The 22,327-nt window shown below is 40.1% G+C and overlaps 1 protein-coding gene across 1 annotated transcript in view; it reads right to left on the reverse strand.

Annotated features, from left to right (window-relative positions):
- LOC116317348 (voltage-dependent T-type calcium channel subunit alpha-1I-like) overlaps positions 1–16,261 on the reverse strand; it is a 186,518-nt gene extending 170,257 nt beyond the window's left edge. The window contains exons 1-2 of the mRNA XM_039613171.1: positions 16,229–16,261; positions 9,972–10,416 (exon numbers count right to left, since the gene is read on the reverse strand). Of these exons, the coding sequence (XP_039469105.1) occupies positions 9,972–10,402 (431 nt within the window). The 5' untranslated portion in view covers positions 10,403–10,416; positions 16,229–16,261. The remainder of the gene's footprint in view (positions 1–9,971; positions 10,417–16,228) is intronic.
- Between the last annotated feature and the right edge of the window lie 6,066 nt (positions 16,262–22,327).

Raw genomic sequence — 22,327 nt, forward strand, 5'->3', positions numbered from 1 at the left:
ATTATCACAACGTTAAATTATCACAACCGTGGGCAGCTTCAGCACCGTCATTCCAATGATTTTTTAAAAACAAGTGTAGTGTGTCCCAAATAGGAAGAATATGAGTCATTTTTGTTCCCTCTGACAAGACAGTCTCCAGCTCAGCTGTTTGCTTTAGTTAGAAAGACTTGCCACTGCATGTCAAAGACACTAAAAGAAGCTGCTCCCTTCTTCACAAGGCGCCAGCACACCAAGTTTTGTTTGTCCTCACACAACCCCAAAGAGATTTTTGAAGTCGGAAGCTTTTGCTTGTTGGACAGTGTTAATGTTTTCGGGAGGTTGTGGTGCGGTGCTTTCTGTCATGGAGGCGGACACACCTGGACGGCATGAGCAATCACACCTCACCAGCTTAAGTAGACTGAACTAGGTCCTGGAGTTGCTGTTGTTCATGTGTGTGTTTGGCTGCAAGCTGAAAAGCTGCAGCCGTGTTTGTAAAAGCAAGCGCGAATAAAAGAAGTATACTGAAAAGCATGGAAACGTGGTCGGGTCTGCCGTGAATTTATTACAGTGGTGCTGAAACCCAGGAGGGAGGGGGCAAGGCAGACCCAGGACCGGGCCACGCGATGGACCTAACCAGAGGAGCCTGCTCTGCCGGAGCTGGTGGACAGCGGGCAGGGAGGACCAGCTCGGCCTGAGCCGGGGGTCGGGGGGCCGGAGGGACTCGCCGTGCTGTCCGGTATAGTGGCATCCTCATCCGAGGCCGGCACACCGTTGGGACCTGCTTCGTCAGACGCCAGAGGTCAGAGTGCTGTCCCGCCTCGTCAGGTCCTGCGTGCTGGCCGCCGGTCGAGCCCCCTGGGTCACAGCTGCGACTGGTGCGCTGCAGCCGCTGACTGCACGGGTAGCCCCTAGACCCACCTCGTCACCGCCGCTGCTGGACATGCGGGCGGGCCCCTAATCTAATACCTCCCTGTTGCTGGGTCAGGGGCTGGGGACACCGACAGTCAGGGCTGATTCCCTCTCCCGCCCACGGGGGGGAGGGGGTAGATTCAGCCGGATGGCTCCCCGGCCTTAGTCGGGCGATCGGGGTATGTGGCAGGGCATGGTCTGCGATGCGGCAGCGAGGGAGGCGGACACACCTGGACGGTATGGGCAATCACGCCTCACCCACTTAAGACTGAACTAGGTCCTGATGTTGTTGTTGTTAGTGTGTGTGACTGTGAGCTGGAAAGCTGCAGCCGATTGCAAAATAGCAACCGTGATAATAAAGATGCTAAAAATCATCAAACCATGCATGGCTCGTCCGTGGAGTTATTACAGGGGGTTTTGTATTCTACTTTACTGTTAAGATGTAAATATAAAGAAAAGTAGAAATTTCTGGCAAAAGTTTGTCTGTGTTAAGGTGAATGAAGAAAAAGGGAGAAAGTGGAAAATAAATTAGATCGAATGATTTGGTATCATTTGGGCTTAGTTAGGCACAATTGATCCAGGTTAATATGACTGACTTTAAAAACATTTTAAGCCCATATTACGAATGTAAACTCTAACACAAAATACATTCGAAAAGTTAAACAAAGGAAAAACAACATTCAAAATTTCACACTATATAAATAAAAGCTGTTAAATAGCTCAAACCCAAACGAGGAGTCCCCACTCATCTATCTTGAAAGTAAACTTCTGAGACAAAAATGATTCCCTCTTCTTTCTGATGAAACTGTCATTACCTCCAACTGGACTTAATCAATTCTATGAAAAGCAAAATGTGATGCTGTTGTGCTGTTAGCTGAAATGTTTTGGAACAGGACTGGTTATATAATTCCTCTAAATGGAGCTCTAATGCTCACTGATACAGTCTTTTATATTGTATTATATTTTGCTGTCTCCTGCAAGAAACAAAATCCTTTATGTTGATGGCCATCCCATTGGTATAGTGGTTAAAAGGCTTGAGAATTTTGGTGAATTGGCAGGCTCCATAATTAAAATTGCCTTGAAGAGGTCTGTCCGCGACCTTAATGTTAGATACTTGCAAATGTTGATGTGAACCTTACAAGGCTGCTCTGTTAGGAGTACAGAATGGCCTTGTTCCTTCTCTCTTAAAGGTTAACATTGGTAAACAGCATTCTCAATGACTCAGCCAGGCCTCAGTTTTAATACAAGATATGAAAAAAAAGAAACTCCCACAAAAGAGCTCATGGCTGAATAATAGTCAAAATCTTCCCTGACTAATAACGTGTTCATGCAGGTCAATCAATAATAAATATGCTATGTAGTTTGGGGCAAAACTGTCGTTTCCTCAGCATAAGTTTAATTTCCACGTGAGGCATGTAATTCCCAAGTGTTTCAGGAAAATATAACACAACTAATGATATTATCATCTCCAGGTTACTTGCTGGGGATTGGACCTAATGTAAATCAAATGCAAGAGCAGGTTAATTGTGCGGCTGAGGTTATGAAATACACATGAGTAAAAGTATACAATTTCCAAAATCTCAAACATCAACCTTGCTACTATGTTGCCTATTAATTCTTTGTGGTTGTTTACTATAAATGAAGACTGAAAATAAAGCCTAATCAAGACTTTACAGCAACCATTACAAGTAAGGTGGCTGACTTCCAAGCATCACACAACCTGATTGGTTAATATAACTGCTTCACAAACACTGGAAAAAAAGCAATGCCATTGCTAGACTTGTATTAGTTCAGTGAAGACTTAAGTGGGGAAGCCCAGAGAAGCATGTGCCTTCCTTAAAACCTCAGGGTATCAACTAACTAAATAATGAAGTAGGCTCAGCAAACCGCCCAGAGTCAAAAGCAAAGTATGTGGATGATATGCAGTTTTATACCAAGAGGTGCAAAGCAAAACTTATCTCGTGTTGCCATGCCAGGCCTCGTCAAGTTTGTTAAGAGAATCTCATTAAATTAAAGAAATTTACGGATTATTTAATAAATTCTCAAAAGGCTTTGGAGGTCTACAGAAAATAAAAAGTGTTACATACAGTAAAACACTACAGTCGTTTAATGGTACAGTGTATAGCTAACTGCTTTATAAAGAATGATAAACTGCGAGCCTGTGGAGTCAGTGTTTTATACATTTATTACTTAAACCAAAATATATGTTTTATCAGTGGATTTTGCTGGAGGGAACACATAGCTAGGCAAAATACTCTACCAAGCATTATTCAGCAAAAATATACCATTAAATCACCATTAAAAGCCACACCTGCAGCCACTGCCAGGGAATTAACTTGGCAATTACAGTACACTGATTTAGTTGAGCAGACAATCTTGTACAATATAGTTCAGTTTAGCTGCATTAATCCAATAATTATTCAGTCACCCAAAGGATAATTCGCAGCTATCCCAGAACGGTCAATTTGCATTAGATTTAGCTGAAACTCATGTCTACACAGAGGGCACAGGACAAAGCTGGTGTGAGAGAATATCCACTACACAAGCTGATACAGCCCTGCTTATTAATTAAAATGTATTTATCTTAATGTATGCATGCCACACTTAAAACTCATATAACTGTAGTGCCTATTACTGCAGCTACATATGCCTTATCACGTGATCATTGAAAATCATTAGGAGCCAACGTCTGATGGTCAGAGCAGTCAAACAGAGGCCTTTTTTCTCCTCCTCGCACATACTCAGTATTGTTGTGTGTGTGTGTGTCTGTGTGTGTGTGTGTATAAATCTGTAACTTCTATGAATTGTGTAAAAGCGTGTGCGCATCTGCAGTGATGCCAGTGGCAAAGAGGGCCACATGTGTTGGTCCAGAGGAGATTGAAAACGAATTGGAAACTATTAATCTGACCATCCCCTCCTTTCAGAGTTGGTTTGGAGCAGAATATATATTGAGTCCGCATGCTCTGTTTCTCTTCACACAGCCTGCTTTGCTCTTCTCTCTGCCTTTCTCAGACCCCTTCATGTCCTTCCTCTTTTCCAGTTCGGCAATAAGAACTTACATGTAGGTAACATTTTCCAACTCTTTGACATTATCTCAGTCATTCGCTCTTCTGATGCTGCTCTGATTATTCCCTCTCTGTGTGAATAAACCCGATAGTTCTCTGCCTGAGAGCCGGTTAACACAAACATTCACTGCTCTCCACTCAGCTGTATTCCCACTTTGAGCCCAGCATCAGTGGAATCACACAGATGTGGATACAATGGCAGTGCTCCCTGATGGATACAGCTTTGTTGTAAAAAGTAGGAAAGAGAAACCGCGGAGCGTGACATGTTTCATTTCTTATGAAACTCTGCAGTCTATTCGGCATGGAAAATGTACAATTTAGCAACAAATAGCAATTTCACAGGATAGTAAGACTGCTGGCAGCACCTCACTTTGAATATGTTATACAGTGTGGAACAAGAAAACTTAGTTCCAGCTCAAGTATTTTGTCCTCGTTCTTTGGTTCTGTAAAAATGAGTTTTCATTCCAACCACCACTTCCAGCATAATACAGCAGGGCTGAATAGCTTTGGGTAGTAATATCTTTAAAAATCAGTCAAAGCATGACTTTGCTGTAACCAAGTGGATAACTGCATAAAAATGTGTCTGAAAGAGTCAGCTGGGTCTTTTTTTCCTCTTACAACAGTTTCATTATTACTGCTCTTCCTTCAGTCCGATCATCCAGTGAGCAGATTCCAATGTTTTATTAATGAATCAAATAATCCCCCTCAGTGCTCAAAGGTTTGGTAATAGTGTGTATTCCACAGATAACACACAACCAAGTGGGAAATTCTATACTGTCTTTATCTAAGTGAAATTTATGTGACTTTATGTATGTTAACTTAATTTAGCCTTGACATTTATTGTCTTTAAAAAAATAAGGATTACCTATCTATTAGTTCTGACATACTTTCAGCATAGAACAAACGTGTTTGTTTATACCCGTTATTAACTGATGTAAAACAGGAGAACAGAAGCCAAGCTGAGGTCATCGAGAGCAGCAAAACTAGCAGTTTCCACATTAAAAAGAGTCACTTCAGTTCAATGCTGTTTCAAAAACATCCAAACAAAAAGGTTTTTAGGCCACTGAATAGCATTATTTCAGTGATATTCTTTGATTATTCCATTATCAAGGAAGGTTGCTGTAGCTCCATTGTGCAGCATCTTAATTTTATGAGCTGACTTAGCCAAGTGGGCCTCTATCAGAAGTTTACTTCTGTGTAAATCTAAATGTTTTTATAGGTTCAGACCTGAGTTATTAGTTCTAGTTTCTTGGTAAAGTCTGAGTTAGTGTTTTCATTAGTCTTTCGTTTCCAGAGTCTCCTTCGGTCATTATGTCTCCGTGCTGTTCTTTGTTCTTGTCGTGTCTAGTTCTTAGTTTCACTTATTGGGTTTGGAGTTTTTTATTCTGTCTTTGCTCCATGGGTTCCAGCACTAAAGCTGTTTTTGAGTTGGCCTATTGTCTCCGGAGTCCTGCATATTAGGTTCTAACCAGCCTGCCACTTAGCGTATTATGACACATACAAGTATCTTATGCCAGAGTAGTGCACAGTTACAACACTGGTATATACGTGTGTGAACTTAAAATGTCATGGGCATACAAAACACGACAGAAATGTTGTTGGATATTTATATTCTTTAAAGTATGAATTTATAATGCAGTTTTCTTCATGAATAAGAAAAACTGCATCAAAATTTTAAACCAAATTGGCAGTTTATTGGTTACAAGAATGCAAAATGGATGCATTGTTTAGCACAATAATCAATAAATCCTGTTTGCATAAAAGCTGTTTTACCTGTTATTTCACTTTTTGTTGGACCTGTGCTAATTTAGCTAATGATGTGGGGTTTTGTGTTGTTTTTTTCTTTCCTCATTGAAATACTAATAACGCTAATTTCATTTTTATTCAGCAATATTCACTTTCTGTACAACTGCTCTTTAAAAAATTCTGTCAGGCTCTTTTACCCTTTTATCTTTCTTTCCTCACAAGGGCAAATGGATATTTTGGGTTTGCATTACCACAGACAGAGAAAAAGACCCCGGCAGTCATACTAAAATGAGCCAGTGAGTAACACAAAAGCCTACAAGCTACAGTAAAAAACAAAAAAAGTGATGTGCAAATGAAAGACAGGAGGTAAGCGAGAAAAAAGCATGTCCAACAGCAATTTGGAATAAGTGTAGAGCGACAAAATTTTGATCTGTCTATTACAGCTTATTGCCCGAGGTATTCCTCCTTAATGTTGACTTCTAACTATTCCACTATGCTGCACTGACAGGCCCCCTCTACCTCAGCAATATGATATGACAATGAAAACTACAAATGATTGAATGTCTAGAAGGGAAAGGGTGAAGAAGAGTGATTGAGACAGAGAGGGAATTAGAACGATGGGGAGCTGAGCCAGCAGTCGGCACAGAACTCCTTAAGCCCCGATAACACAAATTCCTTCTTTCCTCCTGACTCTGGGCCCGCTTCTTTCTCTTCAGACCTCTTTTCAAACCACACTTCCATTCTTTCCTGCTACTAGCTATTCAGCTTGAACTCTTCTTTCAAGTTGCTCTTCTTGATTTTGTTGCAGAGGTCTTAGATTTTCCTCACAGGTCATTGCTGTTCGCTCGACTGCAGAATTAAATTTTCACTTCTCACCCGTTTCAGCAGAGTTACACTGACTCATCCTCCCTTTTCAACTGTTAGTGCTCAGAAAGTCATCAGAGAAAGGAGCTCAAAAATAAAACAAAAGCAGGCTGCACATCTAAATGTAAGACATCTAGTAAGTCATAACATATAATATTGAAAACAGCTTTTTGTGCTTAAATGTTAATTTGTGTTTTAATTAAATTTAAATTAACAACATGCCACTGCAGTTATCGAAAACTAAACTAAAAACTAATTAATAAACAAAACAAAAAAAGCAATAACTGGAATTTTGAAAACGATTAACAAGAATGTTAATCCGTCGCCCGGATTAACAAGGTCCGCGTCAGGTGTTGAGGAACCAGGACACCCTGATGAGAAGTGAGCTACTGGAACGAGACAGCATCGGTGGGCAAGAGATGAAAATAGGGCGCTGTTGGAATGCTACTACACAAGTAACCCTGCAGAAGGGGTTACATGAATAAGATGAGGGACCTATGGGATCTTCGATACCCAGCATCCTGATTGGTGGCAAGACAACTACCAGCTTAATGTCCCAACATTCAGAAGAAGGAACTGCTCTCACGGCTAGAGACTGACGAGGTACAACACAAGTGCTACCGCAAGGAGCTAGGACGACAGTTCGGGGGGAGATATCATCACCCCCACCTGAGATTGGGTACCAAGTCCCAAGTGCGATGGAAGCATCGCTGAGTGCGAGAGGAACTGACTCTGATGGGAGCACAGGAACAAGCTCTAGGTACAAGAGCCATAGAGGCTGGGGTCTATCATACCAGGTAAGACCCCAGGTGCAGGCTGTGTAAAGATGCCCCTGAGACAGTCCAGCACATAACATCAGGGTGTAAGGTGCTAGCAGGCAGGGCATACATGGAACGCCATAACGAATGTTATTTCTTTTTAATTTTAATACCTGTCCTGATTTCTCTAAATCTGATCTCTGACATGTGCCCTTCATATAGTAATAATTAAAAAGACTAAAACTAACACAGAAAATAAAAAACTAAACTAAAGCAAGAAAATCCATTCAAGAAACTAACTAAAACTAAATAAAAATAAAACAATTAGAAAACACAAAACTACAATGACTCTGGTGATAACATTACACTTACATGATTACACCAGTTTCCATTATGGTCAGAAGAAAAACACAAATTCATATTGTTTGAAAATAACTCATCCAGTCACCCCTTTTCTCAGTAAAAGTAAAACTATTTTGCTGAATTATACCTCTCATTCGTAGCAAACAGGTATGATTTGTTTCCCAGTACCTGCCCCCTGACCCACACTTGACGTCACTTGCAGATCACCGCACTGCCAGTTTGCCTGGTCAACACACCACGTTCATTTCAGGGGAGCAACACGACACATGCACACCAAACATCAAGTAAAAATCAAATTTAAAAAATGGTTTTGTTCTGTTTTGTTAAATAATATTATCTCTCATATTTTGCAACATATAATTGAAATGCTAAAGATCTGACAGTTCATTTTATCCTAATTAATTTTCTGAAGCACCTGAAGCTCAATGATGTTTAAGACTTCATTCAAAATACATTACAACACACGTTTAATCAGCATTCCTTAACTACAGCTTTAGCAAAAGAATTAGAAGCTGTGCATTCCTGTGTAAAAGCTCTCATAGTACAGTTTTTTAAAATTGTTTAATAAACACTGTGTTTCCTGAAGATGTCACTGATCTTTGAGTTTTACTGTTAGCCTCAGGGGAATATAGTAATTAGTGAAGCGTGAAAACTGAAGTTGTCAGAACTTCTGTCTGAATGTGTAAACCTTAGTAAAGGCAGGGACGACAGTCAGAAGTTAAGAAATATTCAAAAACGTGTTTTTCACAGGGCCGTTCGTTGGCTTGTTGTTATTGTGTTTGTCAGAGGAGTCTAGAAAACAGCCTTGTGCTGAGATCTGATTCTACAGTTTCTCATATATATTTTATGCGTAATCACTTTTTTCTTCTAGTACTGGCCGTCTGTGTCTGTTTGAAGTGACAGCTTAGTCTAGTGGAGAAAATTATCCTCAGTTCACTTGTAAAATTTACAAAGTAACACAGGAGATAAGACTGGAAAAGCTGTAAGATGGAGATGCTGAAAGCCGGAGCAAGAAAAGACCAAAGACGTGCAAGAAGTCTTTTTTTTCCTCTCTGACTTCTCTTTCAAGACATTTTGTTTGGACGATGTTTCTTTCAGACCTGAGTGAATGGCTTGCCTATTAAGCAACTACCCCACTATGTTTAGTTTTAAATTCATCTCAGAACCAGCAAGAAACTAAAGTGGTGTCTTCTTAATGGGAAGTGAGGACATCTCTTTCAGTTGTACTCTTTGCTGTTGGTCTGGAGGATCCCCCCCCCCCCCCCCCTCTTTCCACTGAAATAGATCATAAAACAATGTAGAGATGAAGCTATAAATAACAGTGCACAGACACACACCCAAACTCCAGCTACCATATTCTCTGCTTCTTCATCATACTTCTTTTTACCATCAACCTTCATGTTTTTTCATCAGTCTGCATTTCCTTTCATTTCGTCTCTTTCTCACTGCCTCCCGCATTTCATTTGTTATTCCATCTCTGCCATTTCCCCATGTTTTCCCCTTCTGTCTTCACTTCACTAACTTCCACCCAGTCAGTCATATCCTAGTTTCCCTGCATTATCACATCTTAGACTCAGAGGTATTTCTAAAGATATCTAAACTCTGGGAAGTTTGTTTGAACGTCACACATCATCAGGCCGCTAGTGTCGCTCTTAATAAACTCGATAAGCAGCCTCTCATGAACCCGGGGGCTGCTAGCACATTGCACAGGTTCTGCTGTAATATAGCACAGCTGACATTTGGTATACAGCGGAAGAGCTATAAATTTAGAGTGATGAGATACTCCAACGATATACAAAATACAAAGATGCCTGATCTGGATCCAAGACTTAAAGTATGTCATAAATTAGAGCAATGCAAGCATGGAGCAGGTGACCTGTTGCTGCTGAAAAATGGTAAAGACATATTTATTGTCATTATTTTAAGAAAAAAAAAAAAAAAGCTTGTTGATCTTTCCTGTATTTTCAAGGCATTTTCTTCTGGGAATGAACCATGGCGAAATACATAAAACAGAAAATGTTACTGCACTTTTTCCTCTGAATCCTTCTACAAATGCATCAAAAAGCATCGAACCTTGCTCTCAGCTCTCGCCTCACACAGGAGGCAGAAATTCAGCTTGGAACAGGGGATGTTTTCAACTAATCAGATGGGTTGAAATAACCAAAAGCCTGCGTTTAAACTCTGAGAGATGGAAGGATAACTGATGATGGATTAAGTTATGAAAAGCCAACACACAGTGGGAATAATCCACAGTATCGTGATTCACAGCACGTAAGTAAAAGGATATGGGCTGGTGACCATGCGGATGCACCAGCTGCGGGGAAAGGTTGTCTGCTTAAGGCAGAAGAAGACCACAGGTACCAGCTCAGGGTAGGGTACCACTAACACACTGGTGTCACTGCTGCCATCATCATCGTCGTCATCCTCGTCATCGTCATCTTCTTTATCCCCCTTACGCTCAACCACTTCCTCCTCTTCTTCCTTCTCGATCCTCTCCTCCTGAATAATCCCTGCCTCTTCTATGTTCTCCTCTTTCTCCTCCTTTTTCTCGGGACATGGGCGGCGGTGTGGGGAGGGCCTGCGGGGAGACGAGGTGGCGACAGCATCATCGCTGTCGCCCCGGGCTATGGCGGTCGTCACTCTGGAGCTGGTCGGTGCAGATGGTGTTGCTGTTGTCGATGTTGCAACGCCGGGGCCCTCCTCCTCCTCGCTCGTCATGGCCACCTTACAGTCTTAAATGAGAGAAAGAGAACAGGAAAGGAGAAATTTAATTTCATAAATCACTCAGGGGTTAGAAACAAGCAGCCGACAAAGAAAATGAATAGTTTTAAAATTATAGTTAGAGATTGGAGAAACTAAAGCGTGTTGGTAGGAATTAAGTACAATTTGTCAAGGACGGTAGCCTGCGAGGACAAATCTGAAAAGTGTCTGTTAGTTTTCTTAGATAGAGACGGTCTGTCTGGGGTTTAGTGACCTTTGGTGACCTGAAACAATTTTTTTAAAAATTTTCTTCTGAAATGCTGTTGTGTTTTCTGTTGTTGTCTTTACTTCAATAACAGACTTGACTATACTTCACTTATTTTAGATAGTGGGCCAGTTTGATCTTACATGGGTTGGACCAACTATTGCAAAAAAAACTGAATTAAAAACATTAAATAAATACATTTAACAAATCACATTTTCAAGTTGATATGATGAAAAAGAAAAACAGGCCTTTTCTTTGTCAGCAAGAAGACTGTCGAAGTTACAACACTGTAGTTAGTCTAAGATTTATCTCCTCCTTCTATGATTATTCAAGATTTCCCAAAGCCAACAAGTGGGCCACACTGAACCCTTTGACGGGCTGGTTCTGGCCCCCTCGCCATATGTTTGACTCAGCTGATTTTTTAAGAATAAATATGTGGTGTAATTTTTTAAATGCCCTCTGTTCATTTGTAGTTTGGCATCAAAGTAAAATAAAATAAATAAATAAAATCTTAGCACCTCATCTGAAATGTGCTATGGAGTAAGACAGCTGTTTCCAAAAAATAAGAAACATTTAAAACAAAAAGTCACCTTAAACTGCCTTAAAATACATGTTCTCCCACAGAGTCAACTGTGTTGTGGTCGATATAACCCCACCGGGAGCGAGGTCTGTACATTACTGTTATTGTCCTGTAATGCAGCCAAATTCCTAAAATCGTTGATCCCATTTACATATCCGTGTGCGGGTCAGTTTCACAGTGGCATGATAATGTGCTGCGAAAACGCCTTTGTAGCCCATTATTGAACTCCAATACTCAGGAGTAGATGGTGGAGATTGTGACCATATTTCAGATAAGTGACACTAATCTTGGGTACAGACCTTGAAACTGTGGTGCACATATAGATTTTCTCTTCCGCCGGGTTAAAGGTGTGTGTGTGTGTGTGTGTGTGTGTGTGTGTGTGTGTGTGTGAGAGAGAGAGTGTGAGACTCATCCGTGTTTTCTGAGCCTTGTAGCATTATTTACAGCAACATCCATATTTCAAGCATGTCTACTAGCTGCAAATTCTACAAGGAATTATTAGCATGTTAATGTGTTCCTCTTAACTGAAGCCAGGTGCACTTGATCAGCCCATTGTGAGCAGAAGAACAGTTAAACAGAGCTTCAAAAGCCTGCTTTTGACTCCGAAGAGGAAAAGAAGAAAAGGCTGCTTAAAAAGGAACGCTGATAACTGCTGTAGTATGCATTATCGCTGACTGAGGCTTTAGGTTTTTTTGAGCCAGCTAACGAAAAGAAGCCAGGCTTTGTTGACACTGCTTCAAACATCTCTGCTGGGTGTTTTTATCCATTCTTTTTATTGAGTTTTGTCAATTTGATTTTATTTTTTCATCACTATTGCACATCGATGACTTTCCCTTTTCTTTATACGAAACTTTATACTTTATACGTATTTTGTGTAGTGTTTTGTGTATCTCATAAATATCCCCCTACAATATTAACAAGCAGTCAGTCAGTCATTCCCGAGATGTAACGGTGGGATGGTGGAAAGAGGAAGCTGGCAGCACTAATACTTTGTGAGGATTTTTCTGACGAGTATTTAAACACAACACCTGTGTGACGATATTGTTACATCAGCAAGTTTTCTTAAAACTTAAAGACACTTCAACATGACACCCAGATGCCACAATTTCTTCTTTTTTTTAGATCACACTGTGATCACAGGTAGAAGCAAGAGACGGACAGAGAAGGTGCGTTTTGAGTGAGTCAGGAGAGGGGAGGAGGGAGGAACAAAGGAGTAAGAAAAGAGTGAGTAAGGAAGGAGATTTCAGTGCTTTAGTCAGAGGCTTAGTGTTGAGAGGAATCAATATTGTGCAGCTGGAGCGAGAACACAGAGAAGTCCTGATATGACTAAGTGGCACCTGCCCATAGATTTCCAATGAGCAAGCGGAGCACACAAATTTCAGCAAAATCTACTCACGCCATCAGTTTATCTCTCTATACCAGAGTTTCTGAGGTTTTGAACTGTGTTGATCTCAGTTAAAGGCTGATTTTCAGGCTGTTTTTATGACTACAAAGAGAAGAGAAAAGCAAAAAGAGAAGGGAAGAAAGCTCACACAGAAGACTGCTAACCTGCGTTTCCTTATTACAGTGAGTGCAATATGCAATCAGGCTGTCAGTTGCCAAGGAAGGGCAGTGTCAACTCTGGCAAAGCTTTACATCTTCACAACAGAGAGAAGAAAGTAAAGCAAAGGACTGTTGCAGTATCAGAGCAAAGACCGGCAAAGCAGTTGGCAGCGTCTTAAATCTCAGTCTCTGGCAGAGTAATCATCGTGTCAGTGGTAAGAAATAAAACTGTTTTGAACCTCGGTGGCAATTAGGATGTTGCAACAGTGTCAAAGGTTCAGTGCAAGGAAGGGAAAAGATGAAAGCAACAAGAAGGAGGAAAAAAACTGAACACAGAGTGGAAAGAAAAATAAATATGTAGATAAAAATAAAATGCAAACAGTTGGAGGTTCATGTAAGAGTATCGCTGATAATTAAGATACAATCTTATGAAACCTTTGCACATTATCATTGTTATTTTGCATACTATGTTAAAGTGCAATAGAGAACGCTAATCGTCTTAAAAGTTGAATGTTGTGTCTTTGACGTCGGTATGGAAACAACTAGGAATGGCGCAGGATGAATGGCTTCTGAGCAGATCACCCATTTCTGAAGTTCTGCAAGTTCTTGACAACACTGAGCTGTGGTTCACTATAGTTTACTATACTGTGTAAAGTAAATGAAATGCTGTGTGGATTCCACGAGCCCAGATACTCATCTTCATCTGCTGTAATTTCCACTAAAGGTTAGCTTGCATGACCTTATAGATTTCCTATCACCTTCTGAACCTTCTCCACTGCTCTGCAACAATGTGATAGTAATTGTTCAAACAGTGAAATTCATGAGCATCAATGTCAGGAAGGTTGTTTTACTAGAAGACCCATTAAACACGATGACGCTTACCCATTATTGCTGATGATGGGGAACGTAGATGGCAATGTTTTTTTAATCTTTTTGTTTGGTTTTGACAGCAGGGCCCCAGATGTAATATCTATACTGTTCGCTGTTTAGACTCTTGACCTTTGTCAGGAACGCTGACAAAATGCAGGAAAAAACAGGGGGTTGTAGCCAATAATACCTTGTGCACTAAGAAAGCACATCTGTGCAGCCCCATCCTAATAACAGTACTTTTAAAATGCAATGTGCATGAGTCAGTGACACATTAAGGATCATTATGACCGTTGGGATGGGCTGGCTGCTGTTTACTGTCTGCAGCAACATGCTGATTTGACTTTACTGCTGTGTTTGCAGCTGGTGTGACATGTCCTTTACAGCAGTTAGGTTGTTTATTCTGTGATTGTGTCCCCAAGTTTCTGCCTTTTTTTGTTGACACGTCAGCCTGCTCTCAGCATTTGTATCCTCCGCAGTACTAATGCACTCCACGATTTTCTCATTTGCCGGCTTATCATTTTCTTGCATGTTTACACCTACTCCCCTAAAGTAAATGACTTTTTATGCACATGAAAGTGATACCATCTAGACTGCACCTGTAATTACATATCACACAGACCAAGATCGAGTGAGTCACAACCGAGATACTTTTAAGTGGCCACCTTCACTTTAATGACCGTCCTGTGAAGTGTCCCCGTTTCAGCATCATTATTGGTCATATCCATTAAGACAGTAATACACTGCGATTTCAAAATCATTTCAAGCATCTTTCAGTGTTTCATTAGAATGATTTACATTCTGAAAAAGAGCAGTTCATGCATACTGGAAATGTTCCAGTATGAAGAAACTCGGCGTGAAGGAGAAAAAAAGAAAGTTCAGGTGGGTTCACGTTTCATCAAGTGATGTCACATATCTACGTGCTGCAGTTTCAAAGGTGCTTGAGTTAACTAGATTGCTATCTCTGGGAACAAAAAGTAATACTTTTAAGCAGTCGTGAACCCAGAGCTCACCACACTCTTAATGCTCAGTCAGATATTGCAGATAAAATCCGCACAATTAATAACCCTGAGGTGAAGTTTACTGAAGACAAAGTATGACAGGGCACGGCTCTCATTAATCTGTCAGAGATTATATAACTAGAGGCTTTAAAATAATGGTTTCAGCCTGAATATATACCAACAAAGTCAAAATGTCATTGAATCCACTTAAGAAGGAACAGGAGGAAGGTTGTACCTCTAATTATCTTAAAATATGATAGCACCTTCCTTAAATACTGTTGGTTTATTCAAAGCAAATATCAAGAGATTTTCAAGTCTCTCTGTGCATAAAACTATTTATTTAAATTAAATGGAAGAAGAGAAGACCCTATAACGGTAACATCAAAATTAGTTTTCAGTGACCTGAAAACTCATTCTGAAGAAGATCAAGGAGCCTGAGCATAGCTGACACCAAACTAATGATTTGTGTTACCGAATCACGATGCTGAATAATAGCTCACATTTCCCTGGGACAACAGGCTGTGACTGTTCACCACTGTTTACCTTTTTGTTTTGAATGAGCAGGCAACAAATTAGACCTTATTATGCACCGTTCTGCAAGTGGAAGGCCATTAAAAAATGTAATAACTAAGCAAAGAAAAGGAAAACAAGTAGGTCTACCTTGAAGCTTTACCACATTAATGACACAGCAATTGCATGTTTTCTTTTTTCCCAAACCATGACGCTTGCGTGTGAGTCAATTTCTCCCCCTGGAAAACTGTTAGATTATGCAGCACTGAGCTAATTACGTGCTTTATATGTGTTAGTTTGTTTCTCAGCTGAAAATCAGTAATCATCCACAGCCATTTCCTGTATGGTCTTAGTGGTGTAAGTGGCATCTATGTGTGATTAACACTGGGTTGGACGTACTGAACCCAGATCAAATGTTGGCAGTAGGGTCATATATCATAGACTGATGTGGAGCTAAGGGTCAGGTGGGATAACTCTAAGATCTGTAGTCACTCAGCATAAGGAAAACAATCACAATCACACAGTAATTTCTAATGTGAGCTCCAGTAGGCTTTCTTAGTGTACATGTGGTCAGCTAGTCTGCTGCTCTTTGTGGATTTACACAACTAAATTCAACAAGATGTCAGCAGTCTGACAAGCTATCTTGGCTGATGTCCATCCACTACACTGACACTACACTGTTTATACTTTATATTACTCAGTATACAGCTGATACAAAGTTGCAATTCGGTGAACGAATCTAAGCATCATCAGCTTAAATGCAAATTCATCTCTGCTACACTTGATGTAACCTAAATCTGAGCATAAGCACCACAGCCACTGTGCAGTAGTCCAGTACAGTGATTTACTGTGAATTCACCACAGTACTGCACGCTAACCTGTTTATCCTGCACAAAACTGCCCAGACGAATAGCACAAAGTTATTATAGCTTAGTCTGATTTGCAGGACATATCACAAAACTAAAACACATAATTGTATCAAAACACACCATATAGAAATCCAATATGTGATTAAAATTATGACATTACAAGTAAAATTTCAATCTGCAGATTATCAAAGGTCACTGAGCAGTCCTTACCTTTGAATCTAACCTCTCCTCTTCCTCTCCTGTCTTCCTAAATCTTTCTCCATCTCTGAGTGAAGTTAGCTCTCCTTCTTTGCAGCAGCTGGACCTTTAGCTACCAACACACTGTGCGACAAACTGCACACAAATAGTTTGTGTATTTGCTGATGTTTGTTGAGCTGATAGAAACGCTGAATTTGAAATGACCTGCCACTTGAAAAAAAAACGCCACACTCTTCATGCTGCCTCCTCTTCTGTAGCGCTAGCTAGATGCTGGAGTACGCAAACACAACCTACAGACACCTGCACTCCTTCCGGCCCACCTTAACCACCGAATAAAAGCGATAAATGATCCTGCTGAAACAAAAGTAACGAACCTGTTTTGAAAATGTAGACTACAAAGAAGACTACAAAGTACAGATATTTCTTTTAAAATGAAGGGAGTAAAAGTAAAAAGTTGTCAGAAAAATAAATACTCAAGTAAAGAAGCCTAGAGATATCTGAAACATTCTGCTTAAAGCATTTTCCTTTGTTACTTCCCACCTCTGGTGAACACTTTAGGTCATGACCTTCCTCCCTAATAGTTGGAGGTGACAGCTGCAAATGTACATGCACATAGAATTCAGCAAACATCTTGAGCCACACCTTACAATTCTTGTAAGATTTTAAGGTGGTCTTAAACAATAGTTTTCCTCGTTTTTCTTTGGACATTGGCTGCTTTTTAACCTTCAGTTCCTGATGAGGGTATTATCGGTCGGTGGGATGGACCTCCAAGTTTATGAATGTGATAACTCGAGAAGAGGTGACTAGGATTATGAAATTCATACCATAGGTGCATCCAAGTAGGAGGCCGAGGAGTAGCGTTGTTCCTGTTTCTTTAGTTGAATATATAAAATTTGACATCCATAGCTGATGAACAGTACCTGAACAGCATGTCCTTAAGAAAATGCAAAATATTTTACAGCAAAAACCGGACACAGGATGTTGCAGTATAATTTTGCAGATGCATCTGGCCCCTCAGTTGATCCATCTCTTGATCACCCAAGCCTCATCAGAAGTAGTCTCAGTGGAAGGGTGGCTGTCAAGAAGCCATTTTCAAGAAAGGGAAACAGGTTGAAACGACTGAGGCACGTCAAATTATACAAGAACAGAGTTGAAAATCAGTGACAACAGGTCTTATGGAGTGATGAACCCAAATTTGAAATGTTTTGGTTCCATATGTGGTCAATACGTACACATGGGGACAGTTGAGAGGCTCATCATGTGTGTAGACACCTGTATAATGCAGTGGAGACTCTGCCATAGTTTAGGGCTACATTTCAGTCAGTGATGTTCGGGATCTTCTCAAAATAAATGAAATGATTAATGTAGAAAAATAGGGTCAGATTTTGATCCTCTATCTGGAAAGCATCTGATTAACAGTTTCATTTCTCAGCATGACAGTGGCATGAAAAATTACACACTACAACACTATCAGTCATGGACTGGGCTCCCCAGACTGGCCTCTAAGAAAGTGCAGGCTGTGATGAAGAATAAAGTTGGTCATACCAAATGTTGACTTTGAAGCTCATGTGAATTGCACAAACTATTTTTGCCTTCTGTGCTGTATTCCCATTTATGTTTGCACATGCTTTGATAAATAACGGCACCTATTTTCCATTTTTCTGGCAAAATATAAGGAAATGATGGTGTGTACAGTACTGCACACACAAAGAATGACAAATAAAGAAACTGCATTTCCTTCACATACTTTTGATATATTGAACAGTGAGCACCAATCAGGCTAATGCACAGGGGGTACAATGTGTAGTGCTTCCTCCATACACAAGCACACACACAAATATACTCACAAACTCACAGCTTGTTGCCAATGCAAGGACTTATTTAATTTTTTTAGTGTCTTCATAATTCACAAACATATCAACATTTATATTATATGAGGGCCAAAGCAATCTACAGTTCCATTAATGAGTGTGTGAGTTTGGCTGATTAAGTGGCTGCTGATTAATTTTGTAATATTACATCATCCCAAACAAACCGGTGTAATTTTGCACAACTGAACAAAATTTCTTAAGGAAATGTAAAGCTGCCAAATCCAGCCAAGCAGCCACAGTTTGATTTCCATCAGGTAACAGAAGCAGTGATGAGCAGTCAGGCTTGTAGCCTCCATCTCTACCTGTTTTGCAGCAGATTTGCTGTGGTCACAACATTTTTCTGTGAAGTCCTCTGTGGGTGGGTTTCAACTTTGCTGTCAGCTTAGTGTTCACAGTAAAACAATAAAAGAAAGAACTTGCAGTTGTCTTCATTAGTTTAGGGATTTGTGTCAGTGTGTACGCTAAGGTTTTTATTGTTAGATTGTAATTACGTGTCAGTGTATCTCTGGCCATGTTGCAGTGTAATGCAAAAGTAATGGAACAAGTAGAATAACAAATTGCTTTCTACAGGGAGTAATTAAGCAGGTAATCTGTTACACTAAGGTAATCTGTTACACTAAGGTAATGTGGTGCATTTCCACTTCTTTCAGGCAAGGCAATTCTGCCATACAGGTATGAGTTTACCAGTAACCCCTGGTAAACTCAACCGCTTTGTTTTACGTCATAAAAAAGCTTTTCTTCAGCAGAAAAAGAAATTCAAAAAGCATATACACTATTGAGGCCTAATTTAGTTTTAAGTATTATCTGAAGTTGTTAGCTTATGCAACAGCATGTTGTTCAAATCTAATGTAGTCCGTATCCCTTTTTTAAAGAGAAAAGTACTATTCTATTACTGTTCTATTAAAAAGGTGGATGTTTGTGTTGCTTTTGTTCTTAGATAGATAGATAGATGGATAGATAGATACTTTATTAATCCCCAAGGGGAAATTCAAGGTTCCAGCAGCTTAAGAACACCACACACACAGCATTCACTACAATGTACCAGGATGATACACAACAATCAACAAAACAACATTACTAAATCTAAATCAATCTAAATCTAAATCAATCTAAATCAACAGTAGCAAAGCGTATAATGTACTGGGGATGCAGTCCTGTTTGAGGTGTGTGTCAGGATAATAATGCAATGGTGCAACAGTGCAAGGTTAAAATCTAGTGACCAACAGTAAATGTGTGCATATGTCAACATGTACAATAAAATGTAAGCACAGTAATTTAACAGTTCTAATATAAATATATGGGCAAATAATATAAAAACTAACCAGCAATAGTATAAGAATTATGGCATCAGTGCAAGTCAGATACAATCATTGGTCAAGAATGACATATATGGACAATAAAAAAAAAAAAAAAAAAAAAAAAAAAAAAAAAAAAAAAAATGTAAACATGGTAATATAACAGTTCTAGTATAAATATATGGGCAAATAAGATAAAAAGTGTACGCATGGTTAAACGTATGATATGCAGTATGTATAACAAGTCAGGAACCATCCATCCAGTCTCTTTAGGGTTGCAGGAGGTCTAGAGCCCACCAGGCTTCCATAGGGCAAAAGGTGGGGTACATCTTGGACATGGTGCTAGTCAACACAGAAAGACATTCACATCATGGCTAGCTTATATTCAGCAGTTAACCTAACCACACTAGCCTCATGTCTTTGGAGTGTGGGATGAACCCAAAGTACCCAGAGAGGACCCATACATAGAACAGGCAAACTCTACTCAGAAAGGCTCCAGCCAGATGGTGGATTTGAACCCAGTTCCTTCTTGCTGCGAGGCAACAGTGCTAACTACTGTGTATATACAGTTCCACTGTCCTGTCCAGGTCAGGGAACCATGCCATGAAAATCAAAACCCTTGCCCCATATAAATTTGACCGATCGCCTGCATGATTACCTTCGTGTGTGACTCTGGCTCATTCTCCGCACGATGCTATACATAGATTAGTACCTGGAAATCCCCCAGTTCTGTCCCCTCACTCTTGGTGTGTGTCACCACATGATGGCATACACCGCAGTTTAGGTGGTGTCCACTTAATGTTCTCTCTTAGTACATTACAACTGGAGACAGCAATAACACATTAATGGTGTACAACCCAGTGAATAACTTAGATAATGGCGGGCTTACTCTTTATTAGTCATCTCTTCACCTGCCACAGCCAGGCTTGGAAACAGTAGTATATTCAACAGAAAAATGCAAAAAACAAAACCCAAACCTCGCTAGCTTTTCTGGAACAGGCACCGCATGGCACTGAATTCCAGTATTGGTCCATTAGAAGGTGATCAAAAAGGAGAGATTGGACAAATGAGAAAATGAACCTCACACACTCAGTGGACCTGATAAACAGCAAAGAGCTGATGGGAAAAACCTAAAAGTCATGAAAACATACATAAATGCATACGTACTATATAATAACCTAAGAGTAAAAATGAAAAGTAATGAGCACAGACTACCCACATGATTTCATACTGATACACCTACACACACTTTTAGTTACCGGCAACAGTATGGGAAGCTAACAGCTAGCTGCTTTGATGTGACACGGATCCTCATTAATGAGCTCCAGACCATGCTGAAAGCTTAATGGCCCATAGGCTCACTTAGACACAAGCACATACACACACATAATATTATGAACAAGATAATCAAGACCAAAGTGTACATGGGTAGACGGATGAACACACTCACTAGGACCGTACCGCACACCCACACAGACTCACACAAGCACGCACATCCAACTGCAGGCACCGAAAAGGCAAACATGGCAGGCTCGTAATGATGTTGGCTACCTCAGATGAAAGGCTTTAGTAGGACCACCAGAGCCCAGTGCTGCTTCCCAATATCCCCATTGACATTTCCTGCAGCTAACAAACCAAGCCCTTTGCTCATCGACTTTCCCATAGCAAAACAACCACTGACAAGCCGCAGCTTATCCCCGCTCACACCAAGCCACTTGCACGGATCAGGAATTGATTTTCAAACCACTTAAGACAGAGGTGAGCAAAGGCGGAGCATCGGAAGTCGGGGGTTTGACTGAAGGAGCACAGCAATCACCTTTTGATGAGCATAATTCAAAACAGGATGCACGCAACCTGGTGTTTTCAGTTTAACATTTTAATATCTTCTCTGTTTACCAGCAATCAACTGGCAATGAGAATTAAAAAATAAAAGCCACGGGATTATTTGAAGTCGATTTGTTTTCCTAACTTGATTTGCTCTCAGAGCAATGTGAATAAGCAGTGATTTCTTATTTTTCTGACAGCTGATTTATCATTCTTGCTGAGATTTGTGTGTGCAAAACCTTTAATTATCTAAACCACAGGAAGGTTGTAGTACTATACAAATAGTGTCGCTGGCAATAGTCAAACACATTCGCAGCGCCCTAAGGAAATCATGGCTTGTTTACAAAATGTACACTCAAGTCCCATTTGAAATCTAAAAAGCTACACGCCACTGTGCATAAATACTTTTTTGGCATGCAAATTTCAACCTAATTACAGTCTATGTTAACGCTTAAATGAGTCCAAAGAGAGTGATTGCTGAAGATGACTTATTAATGCATTCTTTAGACACTAAGGGCCCGTGTGAATCCAAAACTTTTGACGAAGGGTGATTATTTTGATCTTAATTAGAACGCACAGAACAAAGAAAAGACAGTGAAACAATTATCCATCCATCCAGCTATTAATGCCACTACTCGAGAGCGTGCCAGGTACACTCTGTGCCTATCTAATTATGCTGAACAACACAACACCAAACTGTAGCATCTCATTTAAAATCAGAGTTCTTTCAATTTAGAAAGGCATTTATTTGAAATGATAGAAAGAAATGATCCATTAGGGTAATAAAGTATAGCTGAGCACTTAATAGTTTATGCTATACAGTCAGAGTATCTTTGGTTCCACTTCTGGGCTGTAGTGTACTCCATTTTTGTGGCTAAAAGGCTGCCTCACACAGCCTAGCTAGGAGTGTAATAATAGCCACTGCTCAAATATCACAGTACTGCAATTTCAGCTAGCCCCTCATGACTAAAACACGCAAGCAACAAAAGTATTGCTTTCAGATGATTGAATCCTGATTTTATTTTAACTAAAAGGAAGCCATGAGGCTTGGCTGTGGCATTTTCCCAAAATGTCTCCTAAAGTAATTATGATATTTTTAAAGGAAAGAAAAACAACACCTT

Source organism: Oreochromis aureus, linkage group 6 (assembly GCF_013358895.1).
Source record: "Oreochromis aureus strain Israel breed Guangdong linkage group 6, ZZ_aureus, whole genome shotgun sequence".
Classification (NCBI taxonomy): Eukaryota; Metazoa; Chordata; class Actinopteri; order Cichliformes; family Cichlidae; genus Oreochromis; species Oreochromis aureus.